General features: G+C 41.2%; 1 protein-coding gene across 1 annotated transcript; it reads right to left on the bottom strand.

The window, feature by feature from the left end:
* Nucleotides 1–1,486: 1,486 nt before the first annotated feature.
* LOC144478452 (uncharacterized) lies at nt 1,487–10,346 on the bottom strand. The gene is made up of 3 exons (XM_078196335.1): nt 10,186–10,346; nt 6,219–6,338; nt 1,487–1,652 (listed from the first exon to the last, which is right to left on the bottom strand). The coding sequence occupies exons 1-3, from the start codon at nt 10,344–10,346 to the stop codon at nt 1,487–1,489; spliced, it is 447 nt and encodes a 148-aa protein (XP_078052461.1).
* Between the last annotated feature and the right edge of the window lie 7,229 nt (nt 10,347–17,575).

Here is a 17,575-nt window from a genome sequence, read left to right as displayed (position 1 = left end):
TCTACTCTTTGCCACGTGAATTGCCGCGCGTCGATTGCTCGCTTCAAACGCCGTTTCGATCACTGTCACTCCATTGTTGTTCGAGAACTTTGATCGATAGGCGGCGGCGGCGGCCCGCGCCCGCCCGTCGAGAAATTTCCAGGTCTCTGTATAAAAATTCCGCGGCGATTATGGCTCGACAACCGCCGCCCACCCCCGCGAGTAATTTATGACGCAGCCCCGGGAATATTGGTTTATTTTGCATTCGATTGCTGTTCGCGATCGTTCGTCGGAATCGATGAATCCTTCCGGCTCCAGCGCGAATTGTTACGGTGTATATAAATTGTTTGTCACGGTGTATGAATTGTTTGTCACGGTGTATTGAAAACGATTCGCCTACGGTGGCTTTCGTTTATCTGGTTTCGGTGAATAGTGGCACGAGATTGTCTATGGAGATGTTTTTGAATCAGCGAATTGCTTTGGTACCTGGCAGGACTTAACCCCTTGCCGTACCATTCTCTTTACAATTATTATAATTACACTTCTCTCTATCGCACTGATTTCTTAAGAGAAAATAGAATTTTATACTTATCGCGCGCTTACATCTACTCGAATGTTTAAATATTACTAACAAGAGAATAAAATTCCATTCCTACTTATTTTCGGTATTTACATCGTTTAAAAAATTGTTTGAAAGCCTGAGCAATGTACATCGCTTAAAAGATTATTTAAAAGCCTAAGGCATGGCTCTTAACAATTTTCTAAATACAAGTTAATTTGATAATAATCATTTCGAAACGTGGCACGATACTTTTTAGCAGCGCCTTAGTGTCACCACCCAAAACACAAAGGGTTAAGATGATTTTTATTGTATAATATCATTGAACTATGCTTTTATCGTATAATGCATCAAATTATGCTTTTCATTCTATAATACATTGATGCTAACATCGATTGCAATCGAACGGCTATTAAATTTCGTTGAATCCATCGTAGTTCGTTCTAAATAAATAATTACACTAAAAATTCTTACATACTGTTTAACAAAAACTATCTTCCTTTATTCAATAAAATCTTAACAATATTTTATTTCTGTGAAAATGAAGATATCCTATTTAAATTCGATCACTTCAAACAGTACATAAATATTTTTCACTCGGAACAATTTTACACTCAACGAATGCTCCACTTCTATGCCAATGACGAATGCGGATGAATAAAAATGATGAATGCAGATGAATAAAAATGATGAATGCAGATGAATAAAAATGATGAATGCGGATAAATAAAAATGATGAATAAAAATGATAAATAAAATTAGTGAATAATGTATATCGAATGTCTGATCGCGCCAGTTTGACCGCGAATTTCGCGCGACAGCAATATCAGTTCGGGCGCAGCGTAACTTCGGTGGAAGGCGTCGGACAAATAAACGACGGGTACGGCCCTCGAGGAAGAAGCACCGTGATCGGCAGGCAGGCAGGCAGACGTTTAAATCCCGTATCCCCTAAGGGAACGCGATCTCCGTGAATGATTCCAAAGGTGACTCGACGCAATCGGGATAGGCCAAGACGCAGTCACCGCCAGATCGTCCCAATCGTTCCGCTTCCCGATACAATTCGTCGACGGTGCGGTGAGTCGAATTAGCTGTCCCCGGCAAGTCCTCGGTCGGTCTAATTGAAAAAGACGAGTTTCCATCTGAGCACGGTTTCAACGACGGTTCATTAACTCTTTACGCCCTGATGCCGACCTACGAGGCCTCGTTCGAACTAATCGCGCAACCGCGAAACCTTTTCAACGTTTCTAAATGCATGAAAAGGGGATCCGAGTTGGACACTTTGACTATGGTTGTTCTAATTATATGTACTACGTTAAATTCGTCGAAATTGTTAATTAAAGAGAGAAATTTCTGTCGAACCGATTTCTCGTTTTGAACAAAGATCGTCCGTAGTCTAGTTGTTACTTTTAACCAGTTAAGTGTGTTTCGACGACTATATGCATCACGGAGACGTGGCAGAATTTTTTTTTTAATTTAATTAATATCTCGTAACCCTTTGCACTTGAACGACGCCTCTGTGGCACCGCTAAAAGCGTTACGGCACATCCAAAAATAATTTTTATATCATGAAAAATTAAATTTCAAAAACTATTAAATGTTACTTTAGAATTTCAGCAAAGGGTTAATATCTCTTAATATTTTCTACAAACATCTCTAAATATCCTTCAGGCTACCAAGCAACTTTTATACCATTTATACCGAACGCCGGACGCATCGGGCGCTAATGCCGAAAGGGTTAAAGAACGCCGACGAGTCGCGGAGCCGCGAACACAGCAAATATTGCCGCGATTATTGACGTTCGGTGTTCCACAGACCAGACACGCCGATTGTTTCGCGGATGTTTCCGCCCGGGATTACGTTCGCAGGAATTCCACGGTGACGCGTGTACACACAGAGCGGCGAACACGGCAAAGCGAAAACCTACACGAAACACCTTCCATTAGACGCTTAATGCAAGCGCCTAACTTCATCGCAATTAGAACGCCGCCCGCCCGACGCCGCTCCGTTGCCGCTGCGGCGCTCTGGCTCGGTTGCAATTTCCTTTCGAGTACACGCGGCCGCGTTTCGAATAGCAAATACGTGCCCAGATTTTACCACCGGCAGGAGATATCCCCCCCGATCGTCCGACGGGAACACGCCTCTGCGACCGACGGCCCTGTGCCACCGCCGATCGGCCACTAATTAGATCTCTATGTTCTTCGTTCGGATCGCGCGGCAAATCCTCCGACGCTTTTGCGCCCTTCGTCGTTAACCGACATTTATGGAAACGACCGCGTCGTCCCGCGTGTAACACAATGACGGGCCAGTAATTCGACCGCGATCGGTCGATTGGCATTGCTTTTCTTTCGATCGTCGCGTGTCGTCTCAATTTTTCAACGCTAAATGGAGGGAGATATATTTATTATTTCAGTTCTATTTTCATTTAACTCTTTGAGGCACTTCAAAAAATAGATAGATCCGTGTGGCACAGAGATTTTGTCGAGTTTTCAATTAACCACTTAGCTGCGTCGATATATTTAGAAGACAAATTTTATTATGCGTGTTTTATCAATTGTACTGAGTGTAGTTTTCTTGGTAATTGTTCTAGAATCATTCTAAAGCATGCGAAATTTACGAACATGTTACTATAAACATTTTAACATAAATCGTAGGAGAAGTATATTTATTATAAGATGTAAAATTGCCATTTTCTTATGACGTGTATACACGTCTGGCGCAGCTAACAAGTTAACCAAAATTGGTGGCTTTTTATTGAAAACATAAAAATGCATAGACAAATAATAATTCCACTGAATTTGTTGTTGTGGAATGCAACCTCAATAATTCCACCAAGCCGCTTGGTTTCATGAATGCACAGAGTAAAAATACAGCTGTTGCAATACTACGTGGTGGATCTAAAAATGCCACAGCATGCATTACCATGCATCAAAAAGGTGGTACATTTTTAATCCCACCGTGACCCAAAGAGTTAACGCGTTCCACGTGGTGTGTACTTTTGAATGTGTAATTTGACCTAATATAAGTTATATTCTCTAATATAAATTGTCTTAATATAAATAATATTCTCAAATCTAAACTGACCTGATATAAATAGTATTCTCTAATATAAATTGACCTAATACAAATAGTATTCTCTAATATAATTTTGACCTAATATAAACAGTATTCTCTAATAAAAATTGACCTAACATAAATAATATACTCTAATAATAAATTGCACTACAGTACACGGATACGAACAAAACGAAAGTTAAATCGCATGCGCGTTTCGAGAATAAAAAGATATTTACCTTGTTTCGATATAATCAAATAAGCCGCGTCAAATTTTAACGCCCCGTCCGTCCGGTTAGAGCTTGCGGATATTTGCGCGAAATTGTTCTCGCTATTATTCGTTGCGCTCGATTCTTTTTTTTCCCGCGAGCAAAATTGGAATACAAATTTCGTAAATAACGATTATTGACAACGGTCAGTATCGGAAAATAGCGTCAACACGCAGATTAGTCGTGCGCGCGTAGGAGACCGACTACTATTTCGTGTTTTCTTTCTTTCTTTTTTTTTCTTTCGGAAAAAAATACGAAACGAATTTTTAAACGCTATCAAATGTACGAGTACACAGTGGATAGATTCCCGAAAAAACTGTATACAAACAGTGTGTAAAAAAAAAAAAAAAAAAAAGAAACACCGAGCACACAAAAAGATAGAAGATTGATTGCGAACGCGCGAATCCTTGTTACAAACGCGTTGCTTTTTAAACGAATCGTATAAGAGTATTCGATTAAATTGATGTACAATCGATTTAAAAATACTTCTAGGAATCGACGATTTTATTTTTGGATTTTTTTTCTTTTTGTAGACGAAAGGCGTGTCTATGATACGGTGAATCTTTTGTGACTGTATTTCAAAAGGAACGTGACCGCGAGGGTAGTGGTATCTCTGTTTTAGAAATACGAGTTTTAGAATTTCCATTTTAGTACAAGCGTTTTGCAGAAACATTTTAGTTGGAACCAAACGTGCGCAAATAGATTTTAATCTTCTCCTAAATCGTGTCGGATCGGAAACGCGTTGAAAATATTCTTTCGAAAATAGCGCTGCGCGCGAGGACGCGTAAAAATTTGCCAGCAAATATTAAGGTTTCGTTCGATGTTATTCAGCATGTAGAAAGATCCGTATGAAAATTGTTTAGACCTATCTTTATTTAGATATGTTTAGATTTAAATAGATTCGCATATCTATTGGTTCTTTACCGCATGACGTGAACGTGTATAATTTTTAATTGCAATTTCCAGCTTTTAAAGTTTCTTTCGAAAAGATTTCTATTTTGTTCGTCGACGCTTTCTACCATGAATAAAAATCATTTTGAAAAAATGAAAGTGTTTATGGCGATGAAAAATTGTATTTTCTTTTTTGATCCTATAACGAAAATTGAAAAGTTACATTTTGTAGAAATGCATTACAGTTTTCATAAAAATTTATAAAACAAGGAAATTTTCACGTTTCGTTGCCGGTAGCTTGACTGGATGAAATTTTTAGCAATAAATTACAGCTATACCGTCAGATTAAATAGTCGAGAAAACATTGCTAAATAAGTTCCTACATAAGTTTCTTACTCATCGTTTAACCCTTTCCGGTCGAGTGGCGACTGTAAGACGTTTACTTATATTTAAGACATTGTTGAAAGCTATTAACTGGTGCAATAATTTTTACTAAATTTACTTATATATAAGACATTGCAAAGAGCTGCTAACCGATGCAAGGGTCTCAAAATTCATGTATATAATTCAATTATATTAAAATGCACCCAGTTATGTAAAATGGAATCGCGATAATTCTGAAAAAAGATTCTGGATTTCTATTTCAACCTTAACAATTATCATGCCACGTCTCAAAATAATCTTTATCGAAACGACTAATATTTAAAAAATTGTTAAGAGCTATCATCTATTACATAAGTCATAAAATTCAATTTTATAATGTACAAAATGCTGCAGGTTATATAAAATGGAATCGCTGTAAGTCTGAAGAAATATTTTGGATTTCCGGTTAAATCGACTCCTACTGCAAAGGGTTAACCAAACCAGTCAGTCAAATATAAAATAATTTAATAAATAGTTTCAAATTCCAAACAGTTATTCTCTTTTAGAAAGGCGTCGACACACCTTCCGCAACAACCGCCTGCATAAGAAGACAGTCGCCATCTCGAAGACAACAGGATTGTTCCTTCCGAAAAATCAGTTTCGCGATATCGTCAATCCCGCGCAGCCCCCGAATAAAAGGCAATAAACAACGCCTGTATTGCCAGCTGCTGAACGGTAGAGTGGCCTCTCGACCGCCGAAGGAACAGCGCGTCACGATATTTACGCGAGCGGGACACCCGCCACGCAGGTGTCTCTAACGACGAGCTCCATCGTCCACGGGGTTGTTCGCGCGCGACGTCGATTTACTAAATTCTCGGAGTGTAGCGCGCTCGTGCCTCGGCCGGCACGACGTCCCACTTTATCGCGAGGGAGCAGGACAGCCATTAAGGACTTCCAACGGAATTCATTAACCGGAAGCTCTCCTCGAGAAATGAATTTCGTTTCGGGAAGGGGGGAAGGGGAAGGGGGGAGGGGTGAGCGAGGCGGGCGCGTGCGCCCGACACCGGCCGCCGAACGACGGCGCGAGGTCCTCGCAACGAACTTACGTTAAAATTAAGTGGATCACCTCCTCGAGGACGTCGTGGCCCCGTGTCCTGCCAAATGGTGTCTCCGCCAGCTCGCAAATGGTCCTTAAAAGACAGTTCTTGCCGTCCCGCCAGCCATGCCTGCGCACACCGAACGTTTCAATTTTCATTTCCGACCAAGACTTTTCTTCTCTACCGTATTTATTTTTGCCGGTTACACCGCGCGCGCCCCTTCGCTGCTTCTCATCGTCCCTCTGTCCTCGTCCCCCCCTCTCTCTCTCTCTCTCTCTCCCTCTCTCTCTCTACCCGGTTCTGTTTCCTCGTATTTCAAACGCGACACCGGTAGTAATTTTATTAGGAAGGAAGTTTCACGGCGCGAGCCGAGTGCGCCGGAGACGATATCGGTTTTACAAAAAAAAAGAAAAGAAAACGAAGGAGAAAGAGAATTCTTAAACGCGTTAAGTCATCCCCCGCTCTCTCGTTTCCCGAGGTTAAGAAATTCATCATCCTCTCCCACCGTCGTCTCCGTCGCCGGCTCTGCCACCGTGCGCACCGCTGAAAAAAATCACCGCAAAACTCACCCTTCTGCCTCGCCCCTCGCTTCCCTCGCTTCTCTCGCCGCCCTCGCCCGGCCGTCCTTTTTCTCTCGGGCCGTCTACGCTCGGCGACGCGCCCGTCGAAAACGGCTAACGATCCATTTCTACCGACGACGCGCAGCCGTGTCAAAATCAAAGAAACTTTTGATAGAAGCGAGACAAACGCGGCGATATGTTTTTTTCGCTGGAACGGAAATGTTGTAGAATAAGGGAAAAATGGAGAGGAATTGTTGCGCGGTCGCAGCCTCGGCGTACTAAATAATAATGTCGAGACAATGACGACAACATTGGTATTATTATTAAATTTAAGAATATTAATATTAAAATGTTTTCTGTTTGCCAAAGGCAGCGTGTAAAAACCTGTTGGTCAAAGAATGAAATTGTGTATAGTATCGGATAAAGCAAAATTCGGAATATTGTAAGGTTAACATAAATTTTCCGGATGAAAAAGTCCACCGGAAAATTCTATCTGTTCTTAAGAAGAAAGAAGACGGTAAATTTTGTATGCACCTAATATTTACCATACTATTATAATAATTTAATACAATCGTAACTTATGTTACGATGAATATTTTTGTGAAATATATGTCGCAAATAAAATGTCATATAGCGTACAAGCAGCGTGATATAACTAATAATAAAATTAAAATGACATTACATAACATGTTTAAAGAATAATGGCAGGACAAACGACTCTACTTTTCCCTTATTTCGCAACATCTTATATTTAACGCAAAAAAACAGATCACCGGTTTATCTCGTCCCCATCAAAAGTTCTTTGATTTTGATACGACTTTGTCGCCGCGCGCGCTCGACGCCGCCCGTCTCCTCGTCGCGACGATCAGCCCCGACACTTTCCTAACTTTCAAAGCGGACTCGTTCCCTTGTTACCCACACTTTGCCTCTTCCCGTATCCACGGCGCGCGAGTAATTTCCTTACGTCCCAATTAATTTACGTTCAAGTCCCCCGGCCCCGTAGACGGCCGGGGCTCTTTGATCTCCGGGGCCGCGATACTCGCTCAATCTTCGGGCCGAGAACCGTCTTTTGTTGCACCGGCACCGAGCAATTGCATTTCCAAGCGATCCGAAGGACCGCCGTCGCATCGCGACCCTTTCCCGCAGACCCACGTTTCCGCTTTGCCATCTCGGCGACGCCGACGACCGCCTACCCGCCGCTGTGTTTCGAAGGCGAACCGTACACCGCCGACAATCCGATGAAGCGATCAACGGAATCGAAACACCGTCGCCGAGGAAACTGTTTGCGCGCTGATCAAGTGAAACCCTTTCGCTGTCGCTGATTTTCACGCGTGCCGTTTAAGCGGTATTGCGGTAGCCCAACGACGGTATATTTTATGAACGACGAGATTTTTTCGCGACGCCATTTTGTAGGATTCTCTTTAACCCCTTGCGCTACGATGCCTTGTAAGATGGATCGTTTGCCTTTATTTATCATTAATATTTTATCTAATAGGACCAAACAATTTTCGTTTACTGTAACTCATTTTTTTCTATATTAACCCCTTGGGCTAGGCATCCTTTCACGCTGCGTTGATTATCATTTATTTTCTTCTTAATTTTTTTCCTTAATAGGAACAGGTAATTTCTGCTTCGTTTCTTGTCTTTATTTAGTTTCGTTTCGAGACTTTAATTACAGAAGAATTTGATGGCGATTTGCAGAAAAATGAATAATATTCGTACTCAGAGTAGATCTTGCACGATATCTCTGTCACGAGTCTGACTATAGCGCAAGGGGTTAATTTTGTGACCGTTGCTGAACGCGCGAATAACCCCGCGTATCAAAAAGGCGGCACAAGTCGATCGAACGAGATCCGTGCGCCCTGGGCTCGTCTTTCGCGTTATCAGTTCCGTGAAAGATCGACGACCGTCGTCAGCGGCCGTCGAACTAACGAGGGGCCTTTCAACGGAAACGCGGCGCCCACGCGTAATATTCGCAACGGATCCCGCGCAATTTCCGACGCGACACGCAGGCGAGGACTCGCGTATCAAGAACCGACCGCGCGTATCCATGAAAACCTGTTTTCAAGCGTGTGAGTCGCCGCGGCGCGCGCGATAAAGCCTCGTCCGCCATTTGTTTCGCGTAATCAGCGACTCATTGTACGATCTGTCGGCGATAAACGCGGGTATGGCGGCGGCGGCGGCGGGTGCCGGTCGCGGATGATTCTCAGCTAGAAAATGGGCTTTCATTAAGCGTTACCGGTCTCCCGGTCAGGACCCGGTTCCGTTCGCATAATTGCGAGTTTATTCGTTCGCGTTTCTGACAGTGTTTGCCGCGATTCATCGGACGATTTTCAACGAGGGTCCGGGGGGACACGGCGCCGATTATTTTCCGGCTCCGCTTGTAAATCGGGCCATTGTTCGGCGTCGAGGCGAGTCCCGGCGTTTCAGCGATTCAACCGCCGAATGCTAACAAGGAGCGCGGTTCGGATGTTCGTCCCGCTATTCCGATGTCAATTCGACGGAATGATACGTTTATATGTGTTGTAAACGGTCCTGTAATTGCAATTCGGTAGATGGGCAATTTTCAGAATAATGCGCGTCGATTTAACCTTTTAGGCGCGGCTCGATTTTCCGCGAATGAAATCTCTCGAATAACTAAATTACAATATATTCTATTCTATAAATTATTATATATTCTTGTGTTAGTGTATTGCGTATATACATTGTCATTTTAATCGTTTACTTTAGTAACTAATAATACTATAACTAATAATAAAAAAGAATAGAGATAAAAATATCTGCATGAACAGATATTTTTGATTAACATTTTTTTAAAAGCACATACATTTTACATTCTTACATTGAGTAAGAAACATCCGTGAATACCACTATAGTGGCGCGTCGTGCCTAACAGGTTAAAAGCCGTGCGACGGATGTGTGTATCTTTAAATTCGAGTGGTTAATTTAACACTGGATTTATAGTACTAAAAACTAGATTTATAGCGCTAAAAGCAGCTGTTTAAATTTTCTGCATAAAGCGTATTTTTCTATGCACGAAGAATGGAGAAGAAGATTCTGTTAATATAAATACAAAAATGATTTAAACCATTTAACACGTTGACTGCCTCATCAGAGCTTCTATATTAATTTATATGTTATTATATTCATTGAATTATTGCCATCGATTTGAAAGTTAATTTTTCCACCGTCGCATTATACCTAATTTATTTGATTAATCTCCGCGAGAAGAACATTGACAAAGTAATTTCGTTTAAATAAAATACTTCGATCGTACAATATTTTTAAGATTTCGTCAACGCGGCAGTCAAAGCATCAAGCAATGAATTCACCAAATAATCGTTGAACCTGTTGAACCTATAATTGTTGTTAAATAGCTGGCACGAGTCGAGAGAAGAGAACGGGCGCGTACTCACCGATCGAATATACTTTCGATGGTCCCGTAAGTGTCCCGCAGCTGCAGGTCCCTCATCCGGCGGGCCGGTATTATTGTAGGCTCGAGTTCCGACAGGTTCGACGGAAGTTTATAATTTAATTGAAACGCCGAGGAGAACACCACGCCGCCCCGTTTGTTCATGGTAACCGGGACCGAGACGCCCAACGTGAACTGGAAAATGGAACGGGCGGACCGCGGATCAGAACGAAACGATCCGTTTTCCGCGAAACAAGTTTTCAAAGCCGCGCGAAAGAATTTCTCGGGGAACGAGAGGTAGGCCGCGGCGCGACGGTTCCGTCGGACGGATGGCTTGGTCTCGCTTCGAAGTCCCACGCGAAACTTTGCACGCGAAGCTATGCAGATCGGCGCCTGTTCGATTATTATAAAGAGTCCTGTCCTTGCGCATCTCTATGATCCGACACGGTTTTTTCTTGCGCCGAGCTAGGAAATTTCACCGACGGGACTCTCGATAACCAAAGAGGGGCTAACCAGAAGAAGTGTTAACCCTTTGCACTCGAAGCCATTTTTACTGTAAATCTGAAATAATAATTCCAGTGTAAAGTATTTCCATTTTAAGTTACGAAGTGCATTTTATTGACTCTAGCGGCTCATAATCAACTGTTTCATTTTTCATAATTTTTCTAAAATTAAACTTTGTTGCTGTAAAAACTATTTTAGAAGGAAACAATTTTAATAGTGCCTCAGAGTCACCACTCGAGTGTAAAGGGTTAAAAAATGCTAATTTCACATGTTAAAATTTGAATTTCTAATCTTCGAACAGTCAATGAACATTTATTTCAATTGAATATTTAGAAGTAGTGCTGAACAAAGCTGATATAAATAAAGAAACTTTAGTTTATCTAGAACGAAGGTGCAACTCGAAGTTATTAATTAAATTAATTGATAGATTATTAATTGACTTGGTAATTGATAGACTAAAACATTATACGGATAGGTGAATGACGAAATGAATAGTAAGAATTATTTTCGATTCGAAATAATATTTTAAGCAATTTTATATCCCGCGTCCATTTATCTGTTTGCTGGTTAATGTCAAATTGATCTTACATAATTCAATTGCCTGATATTATAGTTCTCGGCGAATCATTATACGAAATAAACTCTTTCACGTGACAAAGTGCAGGCATCGCGATACGTCCGGCTCGAATATATTGTTTTTGATGAAATATACATGGCGGTGTTAGCCCATGGAAAAATATTTGATGCATATTCATGTATCGGGAACCGTTCATATCGAAAAGGTTGAAAACAATCTACGAATTCGGAATTGAAAATTGATTTACTTCAATATCGCGGGACACGGGATAGTGTTTAAATGAAATTGTATCTAAATTGTGTTGTTTCCAATTGAGCCGGCATTTACGTGCGTAAAATGTTTAAAATGAAACATACGACCGAAAGAACGCGCGCGGATTCATTTTTTATCAACGCCATCGAAAAATATTTTTCTTCAAATTTCGTTTGATCGAATTACAATTCTCTTAATGAGATTGGGCGAAGTATTAATTACTTGCATAAGCTTTGTTTCATTCCTAAAATATATGTTGATATCGATACACCTTTATGACAATATTCTTTTAAAAATTAAATTAGTTATTCTACAAAATATTTATTTCTTTTCCCAAAGTGTTACTATTGATACAGATAATATTTTACTCTTCGCCAAAGAACTTATAAAATACTGTATCATTTTGCTATAAATATTTTGCTATCGATACACCTGTATGACAATATTCCTTTAAAAATAAATTACTCGTTCAATAAAATATTTACTTCTTTTTAACATGCGTCAAATTGACCGTAGATGTTATATATAAGAAATCTCCGTAAAACTAGCGTTAAAAAACGAAGTACACGAACATTAAAGGATCCATAAACAAAAGTGGGGTGTTATTTCGAAATCGCTTTTTGTTACTCGCGTTACCACCCGTGTAAAAATTCCGTTCAACTGCATCACGGTCTATTAAATAACAGTAGGAGATGAAAGCTTCGGGATCGACTTTCGCAAAATGGCTTTTCGGAATATTCGGCCATTTCCCATCAAACGGTTCAATTCTGCGCCGATACCGGCGTGTAACAGAATCGGCGGTGATTCCGTGTGTCACGGAAGTACGAATGCGCCGCAAACCAACCTAAAAAATTCTTTCGATGCAATTATCCGCGTTGGTCGATCGGCGGGCCCCACTAAAAGGTAGCTTTTCCTAGCGCAAAATCGCGAAAACGCGGCCGAATCCTATTTGCCTGAGCGTTCCACCAAAATGCATGGAACGTGCGGACGAGAAAAAGTATTCCTTAACTTGTCATTTAATTATTTATCGCACCTCAAGCATCACCATTGACGCTTAGCACTAAAGGGTCTACGAGGAATGGGTGGTCAGTTGTTCCAGGCTAACCCCTCGCCGTACCATTTTCTTCACAGTTGCTGCGATCACGAATTTTTCAATCGACATCATTTCTTAGAAGGGACAGAATATTAATAATTGTTCCGTGCCTGAATTTCCTCGAATACTTAAATAATAATAATTTTGAATGAACATGCTAATAATTTTGAATGGCGCTGTAGAACCGCCACTCGAGCGCGAGGGGTTAATATATAAAGTATTATTTGATCAGCCAACCTCGTCATCCTAATGCCATTTGAAAAAGTCCAATTAAGAAGCTGAAAAGTGGGGCAGTTCGGCGGGGTGAAAAGCGGGGGCGATCTCTGCGAATACTTTAGTAACTGATAGTGCCTTGTCAAGTGCCGAGTAACTGCTTTTCGAGGGACCGGTGAAAAGGTAATCTTTCATCTGACCCGGGGCCTGCTCGACGAGTTTCGGCTGGTTTATTTAAAAGCCGCCTCCTCGACGGAGAGAGAGCCAGCTGCGAACACACACCTTTAAGCTTCGTTCTCGGAATTGCTTATTCAAACGTTCCATGAAAACCCCTTATTAAGAAGAAATCGTCCGGTTCCTCGGTCTTCCGTCGCAGCCGAGAATCGACGGGCGGCGCCGTGCCGGATCCACGCCGAGCTCCTTCTTCTTATTCGTCGTCGTCGTCTTCGTCGTCGTCTTCGTAGTCGTAGTCGTCGCCTTCGAACGTCTTAGGCAGACAACATTATGAATTCAATGCAAACAGAGGCGCAATCTAATTAGAGGGGAACTGGCAAAGGAGTGCTCGTTATCCAGGCAACGGGCTTAATAAGTTTCGCGAGCTGTCTACGGAGATAAGGACCGGAGGTTACAACTCGGTTTGTCCCCGAATCGTCCTCCCGTTTGTCTCGGACAAACGCCGGAGAAATCGAAGACTGACTATCGACCGGGGTGGCGTGGCAAATCTGATGAGACGGAGCCTCGAATTCGAGGCGATTAACTCGCGGCTAAAGTCGAACGAAGGCCAGAAAAATCGAAGAGCGACCATCGATCGGGATGGAGGGAAAAATCTGATGCGAAATGGAGTCTCGAATCCGAGGCGATTAAGTCGCGAATAAAGTCGAACAAAGTCGAGCAAAGTCGGACAAACGGTGGAATAATCAAAGAGCGATCATTGACAGGGAGGAGAAAAAAATCTGTCGCGTGATGCAGTCGCGAAATCGACGCGATTAACTCGCGACTAAAGTCGAACAAAGTCGAACAAAGTCGAACAAACTCGACCGAAGTCGACTATAGCCAGTCAGCCGTTCAGCGCGGAACGTTCTCTTCGCTAACAAGGGAACTTCGTCGACCGGAATGTTCTCGTTCCTTTTTTTAAATATCAAAAGACGCATTGGGTGATTTCCTTTTTTGGTCCATTGTTGTCTTATCGGTGAAAAATCGTTCTTTCCATGAACATGTTGTCCTATTTCCTTAGTTTGTTATAATTAAATAAATTGTTAAATATCTACATCTGTCATCTAAATTCGATAACTTTGTAAGAGTAAAATGTGTATCATAAAAATGTTCTAATATAGAACGTTTGGTTTCTTGATTTAAATTAGCTTCGAGTGCAAAGGGTTACAGTAAAGCCACTTCAAGTCTGTTAATTAATATACTACCTACAGGGAAATAAAAGAGAAGGAAATTATTTACGAAATTATTAAAGAGAAACTAATCTTGGGGGACCTAAAATCCCCCACTTCGTACTCTAAAGGTTAACCCTTTGCACTCGAAGCGATCTTAACTGGAAATATGAAATGACTCATATAACAATGACACGTTCGACAAATTCTTCAATCTGAGCTTCGGCGATATCTATAAGAATAATTTTGGAACGTGTCATAATAATTTTTAATGGCTCCACAGAGTCGCCGCTCGAGCGCAAAGGTTAAGCGAATCGCAGAATCGTGGGACGAGAAGCGAAAGATCTTACCTGCAACAGTGTTCTTTGCGGATACAGCAGAACGCCGTGGCCGTCGGCTGTCAGACAGGTTAGAAGCACCGGCGCGAGCAGATGCAGGTACGGCGCCATGTTGCTCGGCACGAGGGTATCGCGTTGGCGAACGTCGACGTCTCCCAGGTACGTTTGATTCTCGCGTTCCGCGGGCCACTGGTCAACGAACCGGCCATATAGGCGGTGGGCCAGCCTTGGCGCACGTGTCCACGAATTAATGGCGACACGATAATGAACGCTGCGAACTCTCGCGGCCCGGCGCGATGTTTGCGCTTCGCAAACCTTTGTAACCGTAAATTACGTGCCGGTGAAAAATTCCGGCTCGTCCCGCCGGGGGCACCGAATTATCGAGCGATTTTTCCGGAATTTTCAAACGACTGCTAACGAATCCTTTGAAAATTTGCACACGTTTTGATGGCGATTACGGAAGCGCGCCGGACTCTTGATTAACGCCGGCTGGTTTCGAAATCCACTGTTGCCCTCCACGGTGGTGCCAGTGCCTGCGCTCGAAGCGACGGTTGTACAGACTAGATACAGACCGCGAACTTTTATTTTACCCGTTGATGAGCAATACGTAGATCGTATCGCCATCTGTGTAACAGTTGTCACCGTAGATTGTGCCCCCCCCCCCCCCCCATATTAGACGCTCGATGGAGAACCACCTTTTATTTTGATTCAGTTCGCTTGTAAATACGCCGCCGATGATCGTATGTCGAAACATAACCTGTAATAGTACAGACAAGTGTTTTATTCACGCACCCTGCACTTATTCTCGCTAATATTATCCGAAACCCAAAGGAACGCCGGCGCTTCGGAAAACGGACAACGTGTTCGTTAGGTTCACGTCTTTTCGGATCGATCCGTGAAATCGATAGTTTATTGACATAAACATTCGCTCACCGAACGCCACGCTATGGAGCCTGTGTAGACTGCTGACTCGGTCTGATACATTGTCCGTCTGGTATACTACTCTCTCTCTCTTGAACTCTCTCTCTCTCTCTCTCTCTCTCTCTGGAAATTGACAGACTCGACGCAGACCAAGCTGTATCCCTCCAGATAATACCGAACTTTAAGGTACGCTTTTGAAATAAAGTACATTCGGATACATTGCCGCATCGACAGTTTACTGAGCTTTTTAGCAAGAGAAATGTATAAGATCTTTCTGTTTGACAGCTTGAAAAGAGAGAATCGAGTATATAACTATAGCGATGGGCTGTGGATAAAAATCGTCGATTTGAGAATTGTACTGGATTTAAGGTAAATTACATTTTAATCCTTTTACGAAAATTAGACATGATATTTATAATAATATATACATGTGGGAATATATTGGGTGTAACCTGTCGGTTGTTAGACGCAGATAAGATACAGACTATAATGCTTCGCTTATTATAAAATAATTCTCGCCACACTGACACACAATACTACAAAACAAAATATGTTGACTAATGCTCGCTGTTTTTGCCGTCTGTGTCGCTATGTCGCTCGCTTTGCACTGAGTTCGATCTGTCCGTTGCCGCAGAGGAGCGCGAGAACTATTTATTTATTTCTCTGGCATCCTCTTTTACCTTCCCTCCTCGGTTAATCTGGGAAATGGTAGAATCATCTAAAGACATCGAGGAAATAATTAAATACGAAATAGTCGTAATCAACCGTAGCTATGAAAGACGTAATAATGTGAAGGGTTCAGTACAGATTTAGCAATATATAATACGATGTATTGGAATAAAGTTGAATCAAATGATGCTCGTGCAAATTCTGTAATTACAGATTACCATTTGTTAATTTATGTTCCTGCAAATAGGCGGAATAATAATGTTATTTAGGTAGTAGTAATTATTGTTTGGACGAGAGATTAATTTCGGTCTAATGCAAGCACAAATCGCATCGATTTGATTACAGTTCGACTATAAATGTATCGGTCAGTGAATTTTGCTAATTAATTTTGCACGTAAGAACTGCGAGCTTTTATTCTTATTTATACTCTGATTTATAAATTAGATATTAATATTTTTTTTTAAATTCTCTGTTGAAGTGACTACGAAATTTTGGGAATTGAGATTCGATTTATCGGAAATAAAATTGTATTTATTATCTGGTCATTGAAGAAACGATTTGTTTACGATGCGTATCTTTTTTATTAACTGATTGACGTTTTTTATTTCGTTTGCTGGAAATTGCAACGTAACATTGCGTTGTACATTGCATCATTACGCCAGAAGAATGGCCGTAAGGATTTATAAATATTTGCAAATTAAAAAATGATTATGGAAAGCTCGCTAAAAGAATCTTGCAAAAATGCCCGAATATTTCCAACGAAGCTTTATATCTTTCGCGAGACAAAGTTCTCGAGAATCAATTCGTTACTTTACGAACTCACATGAAGCCGGCAACTTCTAGAATCAGCTCGAAAATCCGGTCGATACTGTCTGTCGGCGGTTCTATAAAACAAGGAGAACGCAAAAAATAAGGTTATTCCAAGTTTTCTAATAAAATCGTATTTGTTCGTTCATCAATTGATGGATCGACCGTTTGGCAGCTTCAAAACGATCAAATCGAGGTATTGGAGTTCCTAACTCGAAAATAGAATAATTTAGTTATTCAATTTATCTTAAAATCACCTAGAAAATTATTTATCCATAAGTACGATCCAAAAAATCGGGAATATTTTACATGAAAAATTGTAAATATAGATCTGGTATCCTCACAAAATTATTAATCCGTTTAAAAGGTACCACCTATATCATATTCGACTTGCAAAAAGTAGATTGAAATAACAAATAATACTTCTATCAAATTTCGAGGTTACTTAATTAATAAGGTTACTGAATTAATTACGAGGCTACTAAATTAATTGTCTGGTCCTATTGACATAACCGTGACATAAAGACAATAAAAAATTGTCTCATCCTATTGACATGACCTAAACATAAAGACAATAAAAAAGATTGTCTGGTCCCAATAAAAAATATTAAGGACAAATAAGTGGTAATCTACGCAAC

This window comes from Augochlora pura, chromosome 2 (genome assembly GCF_028453695.1).
Source record: "Augochlora pura isolate Apur16 chromosome 2, APUR_v2.2.1, whole genome shotgun sequence".
NCBI classification, from domain to species: domain Eukaryota; kingdom Metazoa; phylum Arthropoda; class Insecta; order Hymenoptera; family Halictidae; genus Augochlora; species Augochlora pura.
Note: the sequence above shows the minus strand (reverse complement) of the source record. Positions and strands in the feature narration are given on the sequence as shown.

Excerpts from the sequence above, each read along its gene's own strand:
- LOC144478452 (XM_078196335.1), bottom strand. The coding sequence starts at position 10,346 with ATGAACAAACGGGGCGGCGTGGTGTTCTCCTCGGCGTTTCAATTAAAT. Across the intron at positions 6,339-10,185 it reads ATCGAAAGTATATTCGATCG|GCATGGCTGGCGGGACGGCA; the intron begins GTGAGTACGCGC and ends CGGTGTGCGCAG. Across the intron at positions 1,653-6,218 it reads GTGATCCACTTAATTTTAAC|ACCGACCGAGGACTTGCCGG; the intron begins GTAAGTTCGTTG and ends TTTTTCAATTAG.